The sequence below is a fragment of the Lepidochelys kempii genome, chromosome 15 (assembly GCF_965140285.1).
Source record: "Lepidochelys kempii isolate rLepKem1 chromosome 15, rLepKem1.hap1, whole genome shotgun sequence".
Taxonomy (NCBI): Eukaryota; Metazoa; Chordata; order Testudines; family Cheloniidae; genus Lepidochelys; species Lepidochelys kempii.
This window is the reverse complement of record NC_136394.1, coordinates 27,002,595-27,019,939: the sequence shown is the minus strand read 5'-3', so window position 1 is coordinate 27,019,939 and position 17,345 is coordinate 27,002,595. Positions and strand designations below refer to the sequence as shown.

The window sequence follows — 17,345 nt, the reverse complement described above, 5'->3', positions numbered from 1 at the left end:
ATATTTAGCACCTGATTTGATGTTTTAGTTTGGAAACTCAGTAAAAATTATTACGCTTTCTCCCTCCCCCACCCCCTTCAGGTTGGTGGCACCAAAGCTGGAGTAGTACGTTTTCTGGGGGAAACTGACTTTGCTAAAGGAGAGTGGTGTGGAGTAGAATTAGATGAGCCTCTGGGAAAGAATGACGGAGCAGTGGCTGGAACAAGGTTAGTTTATAATCCTATAATAATAACCTTTACTAACACAAAATTGCTTGGAGTTTAAATCTTGGTTTTATATATCTTTCAAAACCTCCATATTAATGTTTACTTAGTCTGTAAGGTCTTTGGGATGGAGACCTTCTGTGTTGGTACAATACAAATAACGATAATTAATTTAGTGCAGCTAGCAGAGGGTCTTGAAAAGTTTCCTTTTCTCTCTGTTTGCTTGGAAGAATGCATGTGACAGAAGGGAAGTGGAGATTTAACTCTGCTAAACCTGAATGGAATTTCTGTAGGCCAAGGGCTTTCTAATTGTTGAGTTTTCTGCAAGTGAAGTGTTAATGCTTCTCAGAAAAGAGGTTGTAAGAATTTTATAATGAAAAGTGCTAAGCAGCCTTAATACCAGCAGCCCCTTTCCCTTGTTTAGGGTGTTGATGTGGAATTCCTTAGAAGTTGCCATACTGTACATAAAAAGGTGATTCTCTGCAGCCTTAATCTATTTAATGCCCTCATCTGATTTTGCTTTTTCTAAAGGTATTTTCAGTGTCAGCCAAAATATGGCTTGTTTGCACCAGTCCACAAAGTTACCAAGATTGGATTTCCGTCAACCACACCAGCTAAAGCCAAGGCAACTGTGAGAAAAGTGGTTGCAACGCCATCAGCTCTGAAACGCAGTCCAAGTGCATCTTCCCTGAGTTCTCTCAGTTCTGTGGCATCATCAGTAAGCAGCAAGCCAAGCCGTACAGGACTAGTAAGGTTCTTTTTCTATTGCATGCTTTACACTTCCAAACGGGAACCAATATGGCACATGCCTGTGGTTTACTTATGTAAACTGAGGATAGACCAGTTCTTGGGAAGAGCATAATATATTTCATTGTGCTCTTTTGTTTTTCACTCAAAGCATGCATGTAGGAAATCTTAGCTAGCCCTGAAGAACAGATAAATGTTTGTACATTTATCTTTATATATATAACAGTTAACTCAAACTAACTGAGGTTTTTGCAGTAAGAAAGGGGCTTATGCTACCAGCAAAATGAAGGGCATCAATCTATTCTGGGATCCACGTTGTAGAAAGTTGTCCATTTTTCCAGGGCTGCTTCTCTGCTAAAGCTACGTTAACGTTTGCAGACTTGGCTCACACTAAAGCTTCCAGAGATGAACTTGTGTCTGACTAAACATAATATGAGAAGCCTCAGCCAGGCCAAAATGCAATATCTTTCTCTTGTTCCATTGGAGAGATGGTTGTGTGTAATGTGGAAATCCAACATCTGCCTTTGCTGATAAGAAGCCTCTTTCTTTTCCTAATTAATTTTTAACTCTGTGAGCTTCTAAAGAGTAGAAACTGCAAAGTATGGTGTTGAGATTAATTTTAACATAGTACTAATTTGACCTAATATATTCTATATTTATGTTCATTTTTTAAAGTTTGGTACATAAATATGATATGGGACAATTGTCCAATCTTTGGAAAGACCATGAAAGAGACATGTTCCCGCTCTTGGTCACAACTGCTGTGATACTGTTTAAAACTAATCTACCCAGAAAGCAAGGTTGTGATTTTGAATAATCGAGATTTTGATAGGAACTGCAGGAAGTAGGATCAAAAATGCTATCTATAGTTTAAGACCTGGGAAGAAAGTTTGAATTTCTAGGTTTCAGGTCAATTGTTACATATTATAACAAATTTACGACCTCTATACTTGCTGCACCCACAACTTGTTCAATAACTATTACTCATTAGTAGCAATTCTTGTACTTTCAGTTCTGCCACTTTCCCTCCCAGTGCAAAAAGTTTTGACAAAATGGAGGATAGGGGCACACTAAATTCTCACTGATCATTGTAACAGCCAATTCCATTAAGTGGAACAATGGGCACACTTGATCAAGCAAAGCTTTAGTCTCATTTGAGAGAGATTACATTTTGCAGATAGATTCATTTATCTTTATACCCTTAATTTTAGTCATGCCAAAGTGGTTCTTTCCAAAAACTATTAGTTCAGCTCAAATCCTCAGAGTGATTCCTATCAGATATCAATTATACTTCTTCAGAATGTACTGATAGTGACAAGGATTGCAGAACTTTCCCTTTTAGTCAAGGAAAATCCCCGTTGGCTTCAATGGGAGACTGTCTCAAATGAAGACAGCAGAATTTTACTCGGAATATTTATCCATCTTTCATAGACACAAAAGGTGGCAATGGGACTTCATGGGGAAGGCTTTTCACAATCCATTTGGAAACCTAAAATGTTCTTAGATTGCAGAAAGTGACCCAAGATTAGGACTCCATATATAAGGGAAGAATGTCTAATTTTACTATGAGGACATTTTTATATCTAGCCAGGGCTCATGAAAAAAGGTGCTTAGCAGCAACCTAACAAGCTAACCTTCAACTGAGTCTACAGAACCCATCTTAGACTGAGGCCAGCCTTCTGTTTTCATTTGAACTCTTCAGTCTCCTATATACCATCTGCTGATTGCCCCATAACAGTCTTGATGCACAGTCATGTCCCTTATTAACTTCCAGAGCAACTAATTTGAAATTAATTCTCAAAACAGGAAATAAATTCTTTTCCCCTCTCATTGGTTTTGATGTATAAAGTGTGGGAGGAGCTGCAGTCAGGTATAAACAACATCTGCTTAGCTAGCACCCAAAATGCTTGTACAATAAGATTATATCCTTCCTTTTTATTTGATAATGAGGTTTTTAATGTATTTGCTTTTTTGAAGTTAACAGAAACATCTTCCCGATATGCAAGGAAAATTTCTGGCACCACCGCTCTCCAGGAAGCTCTGAAGGAGAAGCAGCAGCATATTGAACAGCTTCTGGCAGAGAGGGACCTGGAGAGGGCTGAGGTTGCTAAAGCAACAAGTCATGTAGGGGAAATAGAGCAAGAGCTGGCATTGGCTCGAGATGGACATGATCAGGTAACAAATAATGCTGCTCTTTTGACATAATGATTGTAGGACAGCCAACTTCGCACACTAGGTTTTATTATTTGATTGGACAAGTCTGGGAGTAATGGGCACTGTTTTAAAATTAAGTCTTGTTTGCAGCCACTGCTCTTCTTAGAGGTTCCTGGGATGGTGAAGTTGAGACTTTTAAAGAAGTTATGTTTATAGTTCATTCTGAATGTTAAGAGGTGGTATTTTAAAACCACTGTTAAACATTGTACAGTGCCTTGAGCAGTTGGGTAGGCGGCGCTCTAAACATTTGTTATTAAAATTACACATTGGAAACTATCTTTCTTAGGCAATAACACCTTAATTAAGAAGCTCACAATAAATATTGTTAACAATCATTTCCAGATTGTAGACTAGAGACAGAAGCTACCTATTTGGTGCTATCTCGTCCATTCCCTAAGTGGCCATTGCTAGATTATTCCATGTAAAGTACAAATTTTATTCCTTCATCCGGTCTATTTTTACACATCCCAAATGCTGATGTTTCCACCACATTCCTTGAGAGACCATTCCATATGTAATTAAATGAAATTCAACATTGATAAATGCTAAGTAATGCATAATGGAAGAAAAATAATCACAACTGTATTTATACTGCAGTGGGCTCTAAATTAGCTGTTACAACCCAAGAAAGAGATCGTGGAATCACTGTGGGTAGTTCTCTGAAAACTTCTGCTCAGTGCTTAGCAGCAGTCAAAAAGGCTAACAGAACGTTAGGAACTATTAGGAGAGGGATAGAAAATAAGACTGAAAATATCATACTGCCACTATATAAATCCATGATCCGCTTACACCTGGGATACTGCGTCCAGTTTTGGTTACCCTATCTCAAAAAGGATATAGAGAAACCGGAAAAGGTTCAGAGAATAGCAACAAAGATGATCGGGGTATGGAACTGCTTCCATACAAGGAGAGACCAAAAAGATTAGGACTGTTCATTTTAGAAAAGAGATGACTAAGGGGGGACATGATAGAGATCTCTAAAGTCATGATAATATGGAAAATGTGAATAGACAAGTATTATTTACCCCTTCACACAATACAAAAACCAGGGGTCATCGGATGAAATTTAATATGCAGTGGGTTTGGTACAAACAAGAGGAAGTACTTTACACAACTAACCTGTGAAGCTCATTGCTATGGGATGTTGTAATGACCAGAAGTATAACTGGGTTCAAAAAAGAACTGGATAAGTTAATGGAAGAATGGTCCAGGAATGGCTATTAGCTCAGATGGTCAGGGATGCAACCCCATGGTCAGTGCAACACTAAACCTCTGACTGCCAGAAGCTGGGAGTGGAAGACAACCGTGGATTACACCTTAATTACCCTGTTCTATACAGTGCCCCTGAAGCTCTGGTACATGCCACTGTCAGAGACAGTATACTGGGCAAAATGAATAGTGGTCTGACCCAATAAGATAGCTCTTATGTGACAGATCTCACTTCAGGAAGCCTTAGTCTGATATTTAGCCTAGATTTTGCTTTTCATATTTCATCTAATTCCTTCTAAATAATCCCTATTATACCACACCTCCCCTTGCGGCTTATGTTGTTGGTGTATTATTAAATGGTTATTGTGTGCCTGTCCCCTGGGTTATCATTTTACCATGCTATAAGTATTTTGTTCTTAATCTTTCCATTTAAACTTCCATGCAGAATAGTTGACTGTCCATTTTGACTTTCCTGCAAACCATATGGCTTTCTTCACACTTAAATAGAACCCTGTTTAAATTTCTTCAAGTAAATATTGACTTGCCTAATCTTTTTACTTTCTAAATTCTATGTCATTGCTGCTAATTAGCACGTACTGGAAATGGAAGCAAAAATGGACCAGTTGCGGGCTATGGTCGAAGCTGCTGATAGGGAAAAAGTGGAGCTTCTCAACCAGCTTGAGGAAGAGAAAAGGTGAACCAAAAACTTTATTTGGGATTTCTTTCCATCACAAACAAGGTTTTGTGTTTCAACTGTGGTGGTTTGCCAGTAACAGACTAATTCCAAAGGGACAAATATAGGGTGTTGTGTCTGGTGTGAAGTCACCTGCATAGTTCATGCTATGGAGTTGCTTAGACCAACAGTTTGCAAACTGCAGAGGCGGTGGTATTGAGGCAGCCTCTGCAGGTTGCATCACACAGGGCTTAAAATAAAAGCTCTTTCTATAATAAATGCTATGAGCCTGTTTTCACCAGCTGCTAGGGCAGTGAGGGACTACTTTAACTCTGGTCCTCGCTGGCCTTGAGCTCACCTTCAGCATGTTGCCAAGTAACATAGCTGTTGCTATACATGACTGATGCACGTTAACTGAAGTTTCAGAGTAACAGCCGTGTTAGTCTGTATTCGCAAAAAGAAAAGGAGTACTTGTGGCACCTTAGAGACTAACCAATTTATTTGAGCATAAGCTTTCGTGAGCTACAGCTCACTTCATTGGGTGCATACTGTATGCATCCGATGAAGTGAGCTGTAGCTCACGAAAGCTTATGCTCAGATAAATTGGTTAGTCTCTAAGGTGCCACAAGTACTCCTTGTCTTATTAACTGAAGTGGCATTTTGCAACTGGGGAAGTGTTCACAGCTTCAGCAGTGTAGTATACCTAAATACTCTAGGTTTATTTTCTTTGACAGTTCTCTGCACTGTGTTAGATACAGTCTCATGCAGTAACTTGAAATCCAACCACCTTAAATCTTTCACTCCCAAAAGCAGGGAGTTGTTGCGTAGACAGCGTTGTAATTACTGTTAAGATAAATACTAACTTAAATTCTTATTGTTCCTTTTCTTTACACTAATTGTCTGAAAGACCCTGTATCCCCCCAAGCCCTGCCTTTGACTGAGAAGACTCGATGTGGTCATCTTCAGAGTCACTCAACAAAGTTCCAGCCAGTGCATGTTGTTAAAGGGATATGAGGCACCCTTTCTCTCCTCTCTACATTTCTTGTGGAGTTGAGTGAACTATGGATCCAGTGTAGGTTGCTCAGAATCTAACTTCAGAGCCCTCTTCCACAGGAACACACCATCTGGTCCATCTCAGTCCACTTAAAGTTTGACTAGGATAAAAAGGTGGTGGTGGGGGTTGAGATCTTGTTCACAAATACGTTCTACCTATATGTTCTAAAACTCTAGTGTAGATGAGGCAAGTTGTGCTTTAGCACATGTCTGTTCCTCCCCCACGGGCTTCCTCTCCACTAGCCAGCACGGATAAAGATCAACTTGCTTTGCCTATACTAGAGTTTTAGAATGTGTATGTCTAAAAAAAACACCCCAATTTCTTAATTTTTTTAATACATTTTCTAATTTTCTTACCCATTTTTAGCATGAATCATAGAAATTAGTGATGGCAACTGGATCAAGTCGTTTTATCAGGTCATTGTTTGAGAGTCTAAAAAAGAAATGAATGAAATGGTGACTAGTTAATTTAAATATATTTTGTTTGTTTAAACTATTATTTTCTTGGTTAATACTGTCTTCCAAACTTCAAAGAACTTCAGGAAGGATTTTGATATCATACTTTATTTTTAATGAATTTTTCAGTGTTCTCTCATTTAAAATCAGGGTTGAACTTTTTCTCTTCTCCCACTTTTTCTGGTAACTTGATTAAGTAATTAAAATATAATGTTGCTGTAGTTTTTAATTTCTAATGAAAAGTAAGTACAAGAAACAATCTCTCTTTGAAAACTGTCTTCATTTATGACTCATAGGAAGGTGGAGGATCTTCAGTTCCGCGTAGAGGAAGAGTCCATTACCAAAGGAGACCTAGAGGTAAAATACTGTCAACTTTGTAAAAGTCACATTTGGTAGGATACTGAAGTGCAAACAGTTGTAGACATTATATTCCTAACAGTGTGAAGACAATGAAAGGAAGAGTTAAAACTGCATGTTGATATTCCAGGAGTACACAGAACAAATGGAAGGGGATCCCTAAACCTTCAAGTACCCAATTCTGCAGTCTTTGTGTAAGCTTAAATGGTCAAGATTGGGCCCTTAAGTGAATTGTATTCTTCAGCATGGCTTCTGTAGCTGAGTGGTTGCGGTTGTGGCAGAATAATTTAATTTATCCCTTGTAAAATTTCATCCTTTTTTGCAATTTTATAATCCTGCTAACATTTTTTTCAAATTATTTAAAAGAAACCAACAACTAGAAATCCATTTTAAATTCTAAAACTGGCAGTTAATAGTCATGTCCCTGTTGAAGTGGGTGCTGAAGATTTAACCACCTCAGTCTTCTGGGTGATTCATACCAAATAATGACTATCCATGCACATCTCTCAACGAAGACTTAACATCGGCGTGCGTGGTTTAGGGAGGGTTCAGAATTAAGCACACCAGTGAAATACAAAGTATGTACTCTTATCACGATTTACCTTCCTACTTTGTCTAGCTGGTATGATGTACTGAACTCTACTCTAACATTCTGAAATAATTCTGTACACAGTGTTTTTATTGTTAATAAGAAAGAAACAAATTGAAACCATTTAAACACTGCCAGTTTTTTAATCCAAATTTAAAATAAAAATGTTGGACGTCTTCTGGTTTTTGAACATATTTAATCTGAAAAAACATTGGTTACTCTTATTCCATTGTAAAGAACAGGAGAAATTTAAACTGACTGACTTATAACCCTATGAACCATTAATGATGAAAGTGCTAGCCTTGTGGTCCATTTCATGTGACATTTCCTTTAGTTCTACTTTGTGTCAGTCTTCCATCCATTTTAAAGTACCTATCTATACTCTGCTCTATTAGTTGTTCAGTCCATGAAAGTGTTTTTTGGATTTGTTTTGTTAAATCAATTGATAATTAAAATTGACTTTAAAATCATGGCAAACTGTTTTAAGGACTCGGGTTGGTTGTTTGACAAGATGCATATCTTCAGGAGTATAAGCTGAATTTAAATTAATGAAATGCCTCCTGTTGTATTGGAGTGATAGTGTTAAGCATTTAATAGGTGAAATATATATCTATATTTTTTTTTTTAATTTTTACTGATAGCAAAAGAGGCAGATTTCTGAAGATCCTGAAAATGTAAGAGGGCATTTAAGTGTGTGGAGACATCCCATGTTAACAGATTGTGTACAGATAAAATGCTTATTGATAGACTTAATCACTAACTGCATAATCTGCTATTGAAACATTGACTCTAGTATTTGTGTGCATGTTGCTTTCAGAGCAATTACAACACTTATCACAAAGAATGTATGTAATGACTAAACACTGGCATCCCCTTTAATTGAAGACAGGGAGAACGTATCGTCATTAGTTTTTAAAATAAAACCGCAAACTTAATACAGTGCAATCAACTGAAAAGCAACAGGAGCTTGCAGGAAACTACAGTCTTCGGCCCTGAAAAGTCTCTTCTGTAAAAGCAGGCCTCAACTTGCATTCATCACAAAATCCTGCGTTCTTTCCCATGAGCTCCCACTACTGTTCAATGGATGGCACTGTACATCGTTTCATGAAATTTCCTAGAGAACAAATTGCATAGCCCCACCTCTCCTTACTGATTACTCTTTTTTTTGTTATGAAATGCTGAAGAGAAAGCAGTATCCAAGGAAAAGCGATTAAAAATACAAGAATGATCTCATTATTTACACTGTACAAAGCTATGTATTTTTCATTGTAGCATAACAGGATTTCTTCCTGAAACACACAGAGAAATTGTTTAGGATTGGCTAGAAGAAATATATTGCTTTGCAAGTCCTTAAAATAAATCCCCTCTACACCATCCACAGTACAAAGCTGATGGAATTAAAAAAAAATCCTCTGCTTTTGATTTGGTTCAAGAAGATCTTATAATAGGCTGCCTCCTGCAACCCCTCTTCCCCCACCAAAATAGAAAGCTCTCAAGACTAAAACTGATTTCCTACTATGCATTCTTAGGTATTCCTTTTATGAAGCTACTTCCGTGATCTGGGTCTCCTCTATTCTTCCAAATCAGGCACACGGTGTGTTAGAAGTAAATCTGCATGTGACTTTCCTCTTTCCTATTTTGTGCACTCCTCATTCCCCTCTGTCTTTATTCCAATTCTCTCTATTCTAATTTCTCCCTCAACAGGCTTATTTCCCAAGAAAAACCCTTGTTGCTCTCCTTTTGAGTGGAGAATGATGATGGATTATTTAATGGAACACTAGATTAGAAACTATCCAGACGATGTTCTGTGGTGAACATGCCAGCACAGGGACTGAAGACTTGCTGCCCCAGTTACAGAGTCATTAGTCAGCATTATAGCTTCAGCATAGTAGTACGGATGGATCAGTAGGTAGATACAGGTGCACAACTAAGCTGTGAATTTCATTTCAAAGAGTGAGAGCAGGCACAGAGTGCAATTGGCATGCATTGTTGATAACTGATGGCCTGCATTTGGGACTTAATGACTTAGGGTTCATCTACCCTACAAAAAAACCCTTGGCACTTGGGTTTATGCTATGGGGCTCAAAATAGCAGTGTAGACCATCTCACTTGGGCTGGAGCCTGGGCTCAGAAACCCTGTATGGGCGGGGGTCCCAGAGCCTGAGCTCCAACCTGAGCAGGATTGTCTACACTGCTATTTTTGGTGCCATAGCATGAGCCCAAGTCAGTGGCCTGGGCTTTGAGATTCACTGCTATGGGATTTTTTGCAGGGTAGATGTATCCTTAATGGAATTGGAGAGGATGTAAGTCAGGGCAGGATTTGTCTCACCCCTCATCATCTAATTGTAATGCCCCAGACTAGAGAGAGTGTTCCCTGTCATTTTTCACATCTGAATCAAGCTTTAGTATTAAATTCCACTCTCCTTTATGTTGCACCAAAATAAATCTGGAGTAACTTCATTGAATCTTCTGAATTCATTCTGGTGTAACTAAGAGGAGAATTTGTCCCTTAGACTTGTCTCTTTGGATGTTTGGAAGGGAGCTCAGACTGATCCACAGTTCCTCAGTGGATATCCCTATTTGGAATTGGAGCCTTTCTTTTGGAAGTCAGACTTATTTATTTTTGTTTGTTCTTTAAATGAGCAAAAGTGTTTGGAGTGGAATGTTTTAGATTGCACCTCTATTTATATTTAGCTGAGCATCTTTATTTATTTTTGTTTTAGTGTAGATAATATCTGCATGGTGGGATATTTTTGAATAAGTTCTGTTAACTCTGATCTCTGAAGGTTTTAGTATTATTGGACAGCACCTAGATATGTTTGTTTTGCTGCTATATAAGCAAGGGATTAAAAAGAGGCTTTGTGTATGATGGGTGTTACAGAAAGAAAGCTTTAAGATAGTGCATATTTTAGTAGAGATTCATGATGTAAGGAGAATTCTGGATATGCTCTTCTGTATAGATCCACCTCAGGGAATGTGACAAAGTAAGTATGTAGGTTTATCCCAAACCACTAGTTAAAAAAACCTCAAGACATTTCTAGAGCTGTTTAGTGGCTTGGTTTTTTTGTTTGCTGGATCTGAAGTCACACTAACTAGTCCCACAAATGCTCCGAATTAAAGCTATTGCATTTAAAACTTTTAGACATTTTAAAAATTCTCTTAACAACTCTAATTCCCATCAGAATATCAAACCACATAATGGAAAGCTGTTGGTAAAAGGACAATCCTTATTCTTCTGGAAAACTGGCAGTCTTGTCAAGCCCTCTGAAGGTCTTCAGGAACAAAGGAGACATAGAATCACATAAAAACTTCATTAGCCCAAGGAAATGCTGAAAGTTTGGCCTGTGAAGCAAGTTTAATACTTTTGCATCCCTGTGTTTTGGGGCCTATTGAATTATGTTGGTAGAATTAGCTTATCATTTCCATCATGATGGATACAGAACTATTTTGGTTCAGCACCAGTCAACTTCCAGCTTTTGACACAGATAGAGAAATAACTTGATGTGATCAGAATGAAATAGTAAGGAGAAACCATCTTTTTTATTAGTTGATGGGTGGAGGAGAACACAGCTGAAGCAAAACAAAGGCTTTTCCCCATCTCACTTCCTCTTCAAAGAGTACTTATGATCTTTATTTGATTGTTTGGGGCTGCTTTGAAGATGGTCACAATCAGCTTATCGGTGTTTATACATAACACTGCTTTACAAGGATTTTAAAATATCTTGCTACAAACACTGGCAGTGGAGACTTAGGTCTACATTACCTATGCCGGTGCACAATGCACGTAGAGTGCCTGGGTATACACAGATCTCCTGCCAACTGTGGGACCACTACAGTATGGGCAACGAGATGGTGACAGATGGAGTAGGGACTTGATGGGATCCCACATATCTTAGTTCACATTATTCTCTTCTCCTTCGTATTCTACGGCTGGCTCTGCAAGCTAAAGACCTGTTTCTTCTAATTAATATTTCTTAGCTTAATTACATCCATCCGCTGTACTTCACACTAAATTACAGCTACAACTAAATCACATAGAAGAATGTTGCTCCAGTCTGCCACGGGTAACTTCTCATGATGAGAAGCATGTCTTGCCATAGACAGATAAAATAATATTCAGCCTCCATCAAGTGGTCACCCTGTTGTTGGGATGGTCACACCTCTTTCTAGGAAAGGACACTTAAACCAACAGGCATGAATATTTCTTTTTAAAATATGGCATATTTTAGGTTAATGATTATGTGTATTAAGATTGACACAATGTACTGAACTCTGCAGTTCAGAGCTGAGTGTGACATGCAGTTCTTAAGTCTGGATGTGCTTTTCTTTTTCCCTCCCACAGTGGTGCAAGTCAAGAAGGGAGTAACTGCTAGACTCTCCATCTCTCTTAAACTCCATGTTTTCTTGCAGACTCTTGGGAAAGCGTCTCAGCCCCTTTGTTGAATATTCAGGAGCTGTATCCTGATATTCCACAGTTCTTTATAAAACCTACCCCTTTGTGAGGTACTTGGCTCTGCTTTGTGTGGTTCCTTTTTCTCTCTTGGAACACAATGCCTTTTAGAAGTACAAAGGGCACAAGTCCTCTTACTTCCTCTTCTTGGCCTAACCAATTTAGACTTGAGTGACGTACCATGGTCAAATCAGCATTTTAGTTACAGAGCAATAAGTCTAAATCAGTCACATTTTCTCCCCTTCTGGAAAGGTGGGGAAAAGATGTTCTGCAGCTCTGAGTAACTCTGTGTGTATTCACACCATTCATATAATAGCAACAAATGAATCTTGACATGCCTAGGACTTGCCAGGAAGATTTTTATGGCACAAACTTGAAAACAATAGAGAAATTAAAAATAGCATTCCACAGAAGCCCTAATCAATATCTACAGCCAAATTCAGACCTGCTGGGTGCTGCTCCTGTTCCATGGTGTTATTTCACCTATGACACCAGGTCTGAATTTTGATCCCCTAGTTCATAATTAAAAACCTAACTCAGCTACATCCAAATAAATATACAGTATTAGTTGGGGGTGATGCGGGAAGGGGCTTATAGTTCTTTAAAAAGTATTAACTATTCTAATTTGTGCTGGTAAACTTCACATACTGATATATAACTTCTACTTGGCTGCATGAATCTACCTTACTTTTTGTCCGTATTTCTTCTTGTTTGTGATTGGTTTGTTTTATTTTACACATCAGACCATTTACACTTTCAGTCCATCTCTCTCATCCATAGAGTTTCCCTGTTCATTTTACCCACTGCATCTTCTCTGCTCATCCTTGGTAGAAGATACTGGCAGCACGGCCTGCATGTGGCATCCTCCTCTTGTGCTGGCATGTGATGGTGGCACTGTTGTGTTCTCTTCCTTTCCTTTTTACTAACAGACGCAGACCAAACTGGAGCATGCCCGCATTAAGGAGCTTGAACAGAGCCTGCTCTTTGAAAAGACCAAAGCTGACAAACTCCAGAGGGAGTTAGAAGACACTAGGGTAATGGTTTTCACTATTTAAATGAACAAGACCTATTTGTAACGTGGAGGATTTCTGATCACACAGTCTGCGGGGTATAATGGATATTGAAGAGAGTGCCTGTCTTCTGCCATATTCTTTTATAGAAAGTAGCCAAGAAGGACACTACTAAAACGACTACTACATTTTGACTTTTTGTTACATTTTTATTATATATAGTTCTACAAAGGAATCCAGGTAAGATCTCTTCAAAATGGAAAGATATCACTTGACTACAGGTGCAAAGCGGCAAACAAAGTTGTGGATCTATTTATGAAAGTATTCAGCAGTTCACTTGTAGCAGATAGTGAGGTTCTTTATGCTTCAAAAGAAATGCTGACATGCTGTGAATAGACAAATGTTCTCATTTAATTTACTCAAATTCTTCCAGTCTGAAGGTTTTTGGGGGATGGAGCAATCTGGACCTTATGTACAGGTTGTAACATTGGGTGCTTATTTTGCTGACCAGTGTGTACTGTGGCCATACAGTTTGTTTGTTTGTTCTCCGTTGGTATAGTCCTTCCATAGGGAACCCAGCGGCACTAGTTACATATTCTGCTTACATCCGATTTTTTTTTTAATGCCCTTGTTAGAAAGGTGAAGAAGTTCTACATGTGCAGAGACTTGGAACAATGTTAGTATCTTTCTACCAAGAACCATATTAATCTCTCCTCTAGAAAGATGCTAACCCTGTGTCAAATTTCAGCTGAGACAGATCCTATGTGACTAGATTAGTTGACCCCAGTACTCCCTTTGCAGGTGTGTTTAGCAGAGTGTAATAGTACTTTATCGTACCGATGTAGTCTCAGAAGTCCAGAACCATGAAGAATGGAAATGACTTCCCAAGTTCCATATTTGGATGCCTTTGCACATATGAAAAAATGACATTTTTTATTTTGTGCTTGAAGGAATGACTTGCTTATGGTTTCTAAGCTTAAAGCATTCCAGTAATTTGAAATGACTCTGGTCAGCCTACAGCTCTGATTACTCCCCATTGATTTAGATTATTTTAAATAACAATGCATATTATGCATTGTAATGAATGTCAGTGATTTGACATAATCATTGTTCTTAAAGTGCTTGCAAGTGATCCAATCAGCTTTCTTCTACGACAATATAAAGCATGTTGATTTCATTTAAACTGATCATTTTCTCCACACCAGAAAGTGCCACATGTAATTAAAACAGAATGACAGGCAAACAGTAACCACACCATTAATGACAATGTACTGCTTACTAGTTATTTTTGTCAGGCAAGGAAGGGAATTTGAGTGGGAAGAATATAGATATGGATGGCTATTAGCCCTTTGCCATACATCTAATAAGAACCTATGTAATCCCCACACTTGCCTAGCAAAAATCGTTTGTGTTTTTGGATGCTAAAGATTAATAAGATGACTTTCTCCTATCAATCTGAAGTTTTAACTTTAGTATTTGCAGAAGTCCAGTAAGGTCTCTGTTTTCTGACAGGAAGTATATTCTATAGATTCCCACTCTTTGTTTATAAAGTTGTAGAGATGGATTGCTTTTATGTAGGAGGAAACAATCTTCTAAATGTATAGTAATCCAATAACTTTTATTTGGATGGGAGCAATGGATCCAAATTTTCATGATTTAGCGGCACTTGCGAAACTGAGGAATCTTAAAACTCCTGCAGATGAATTACAGTTTAATATTACTTGCAGCATGTGCATGGTATCATAGCATTCAAATATCTCGCACTGAGAAGGGATTCTTCAAAACTTGCTAAACCTGAGCCCAATTTGTGAGCATCTTGGCACCTCTGGTTAACTGACCATCAGTTAGCAGATGCAACACAAGCCAGTTGCTTTTTCTTTGGGGGAAAGAAAAGAAACCTCTACAGGGAATGAATTCTGCTTGGCTGGAGAGCTTCCTGTTGATTGAGGTTTTTTCCCCACCTGTCAGGTCCTTACTATTCTCAAAGAAACTGAGGAACTTTGGCTCTTTTCTAGACCCCAGGAAGGCAAAAGTGAAACTACAAAGAAGAGAAAGAGGTGTGTCTGGTTCATTTTTGTCATTCTGCATCACTGTGGTGATGGACCAGACTAGTACAGGAGCATACAACTATGCGTTCCTTTAACATGAGATTCAGTAGAGACTGAGCAACTCCCAGTACCTGAAGGGCCCTTCTGTGCCAGGGTTTATGTAAAGCTACGGGGGGACTTCATCTGTGCCCAGTCCATTGCTGGGGTCCATGCTAGTGGATCCTAGGCCAGATTTGGGACATGTGTTTGTGGGGAGAAGAGGGTGCGTATTTTTTTGTAGAAATATAGTTGTTGCTCCACTCCAGCAAACTGCCCACATAGGGCCTAAAACCTCAGACTTTTTGGCAACAACCAGTCAAAATTATTTGTATTTACAAAAGAGAAGATGCAAAGCCTACAACTGTAGGACAGGTTAGTAAGAATCGTGTATGTTGGCCATATTGTATCCTCGCTATTTTTGGCCGTTTTCAGCAGACACCTCAGCATGACTGACCAAATTGTGCTAAAAAATAACTCTGGTAAAATATTACCAGAAAGTCAATGACTATATGACAAAGGGTCATAAATCTTCCATTACATGATAGGAGTCTAGGTCACCTGTTGCAAGACATCACTGTTTATGAATTTCCTTGTTCCTAAATTCCTCTCACATGTGCACATCAATGCTGGGTTGAGAAGCCCTCATTGATGGCTTCAGTGTTCATGGAATCTTGTAGCTGGAGAAGACAAACCCTCAGTAACTGAGAGATGAGAATAACCTTAAAATACACTACAGCTGTTCAGAATGTAGTATCAAATATTTGATGAGAACCTGTAAAACTGGTCCAAGAGGTGATAAGTGAGCTCAGCCCTCTATGTGAAGAATTCCACCTGGCATAGAAATGAACCAATTAACGCCAGCTGTATTATGATGATCCTTGCAATGCAAAGGAAAATATTTCAAGGCCAGTTGGTGTATCCTTTAAAGATAGTCTGTGAATCAAGCAGCTGGCAGTTGTCTTCATCCTTCTCCTCAAAATGAAAAGCCTTGAGAGAGCTGGTTTGCTGAGGTTCTTGAGGAACTATCATTTTTCTGCATTAGAAAATTACTCATCATATCAGTTTCTGTTTTAGTTGTAGGGGGCAGGAGTAGGGTTTCCAACTGTCTAATCGCACAAACCTAAACACACCTGCCCTGCCTCATCCCTTCTCCAAGGCCCCGCCTCCCATTCATTCCAGCCCCCTTCCCTCTGTCACTAGCTCTCCCTCACCCTCATAGGCAGGGGGTTGGGGTATGGGCTGAGGGGTTCGGAGTATGAAGGTACTCCGGGCTGAGCCTGGGGCAGGGAGTTGGGGTGCAGGATGGGTTTTCGGGTGTGGGCTCTGGAAGGGAGTTTGGATGTGGGAGGGGGTTGAGGGAAGAGGTTCGGAGTACGGGTTCTGGGAGAGAATGTGGGTGTGGAAGGGGGCTCAGGGATGGGGGAGGGAGTTTGGGTGCGGGAGGGGGCTCAGGGATAGGGCAGGGGGTTGGGGTAAGGGCTCCAACCGGATGGTGCTTACCTCGGGTGGCTCCCGGAAGCGGTGGCAGGGCCAGCAGCGGCTCCTAGATGCAGAGGTCTCTGCAGGCTGCCCTGGCCTGCAGGCACCACCCCTGCTGCTCTCATGGGCCACGGTTCCCCATTCCTGGCCAATAGGAGCTGCAGAGTTGGTGCTCAGGACGGGGGCAACGCGCAAAGACCCCCTGCTGCCCCTGCACCTAGGAGCTGCTGCTGGACATGCCAGCCGCTTCCGGGAGCGGCATGGATCCAGGGTGGGTAGGGAGCCTGCCTTAGCCCCACTGTGCTGCCGACCTAACTTTTAGCAACCTAAAATCTCCTGGATTGGCTTCAGTAGCCTCTGGGAGATTGAGCCCGATTCCGGGAGATTCCCGGCCAAACTGGGAGGGTTGGAAACCCTAGGAAGGAGTGATGGTTTGTTTTTTCCTTCTCTCTCATCTGTTTGGCCATCTTTTCCTTTGACAAAGTGAGCTTTGGTCTGAGTCATTGAAACAGTTATCTAATATGCTGTACATTTTCTTCATTGTTCATGGGGCAGGATTTTGTTGATTAGATTCTGCAATGATACATACCAGCTTTAATAGGATATGTGAAAGCCAGTCATTTAACTTATTAAACACTTCCTCAAGATATTGCTGCCTTAATAATATATCCTAGATAGACTGCAAGGTTATCAGTTGTTCCGTCAAGATAACAACTTCCAAATATCCTTGCTTATTCCACTTACTGTTTTATAGTAAGCAGTTCTTCTTCTTTAGCTTTCAAATTTCTTTCCTGACCTATGTCCCAGTACATACTGCA

The 17,345-nt window shown here is 39.6% G+C and overlaps 1 protein-coding gene across 21 annotated transcripts in view; it reads left to right on the top strand.

Annotated features, from left to right (window-relative positions):
- The window catches only part of CLIP1 (CAP-Gly domain containing linker protein 1), a 120,890-nt gene that overhangs the window by 60,985 nt on the left and 42,560 nt on the right, over positions 1–17,345 (top strand). For 14 of the 21 annotated variants that reach the window (XM_073313329.1, XM_073313340.1, XM_073313339.1 and 11 more), the window contains 7 exons: positions 82–206; positions 735–951; positions 2,928–3,125; positions 4,964–5,067; positions 6,852–6,912; positions 8,143–8,175; positions 12,881–12,985. In XM_073313329.1, the coding sequence (XP_073169430.1) occupies positions 82–206; positions 735–951; positions 2,928–3,125; positions 4,964–5,067; positions 6,852–6,912; positions 8,143–8,175; positions 12,881–12,985 (843 nt within the window). The remainder of the gene's footprint in view (positions 1–81; positions 207–734; positions 952–2,927; positions 3,126–4,963; positions 5,068–6,851; positions 6,913–8,142; positions 8,176–12,880; positions 12,986–17,345) is intronic. The other 7 variants (XM_073313343.1, XM_073313331.1, XM_073313344.1 and 4 more) reach the window with 3 other exon arrangements.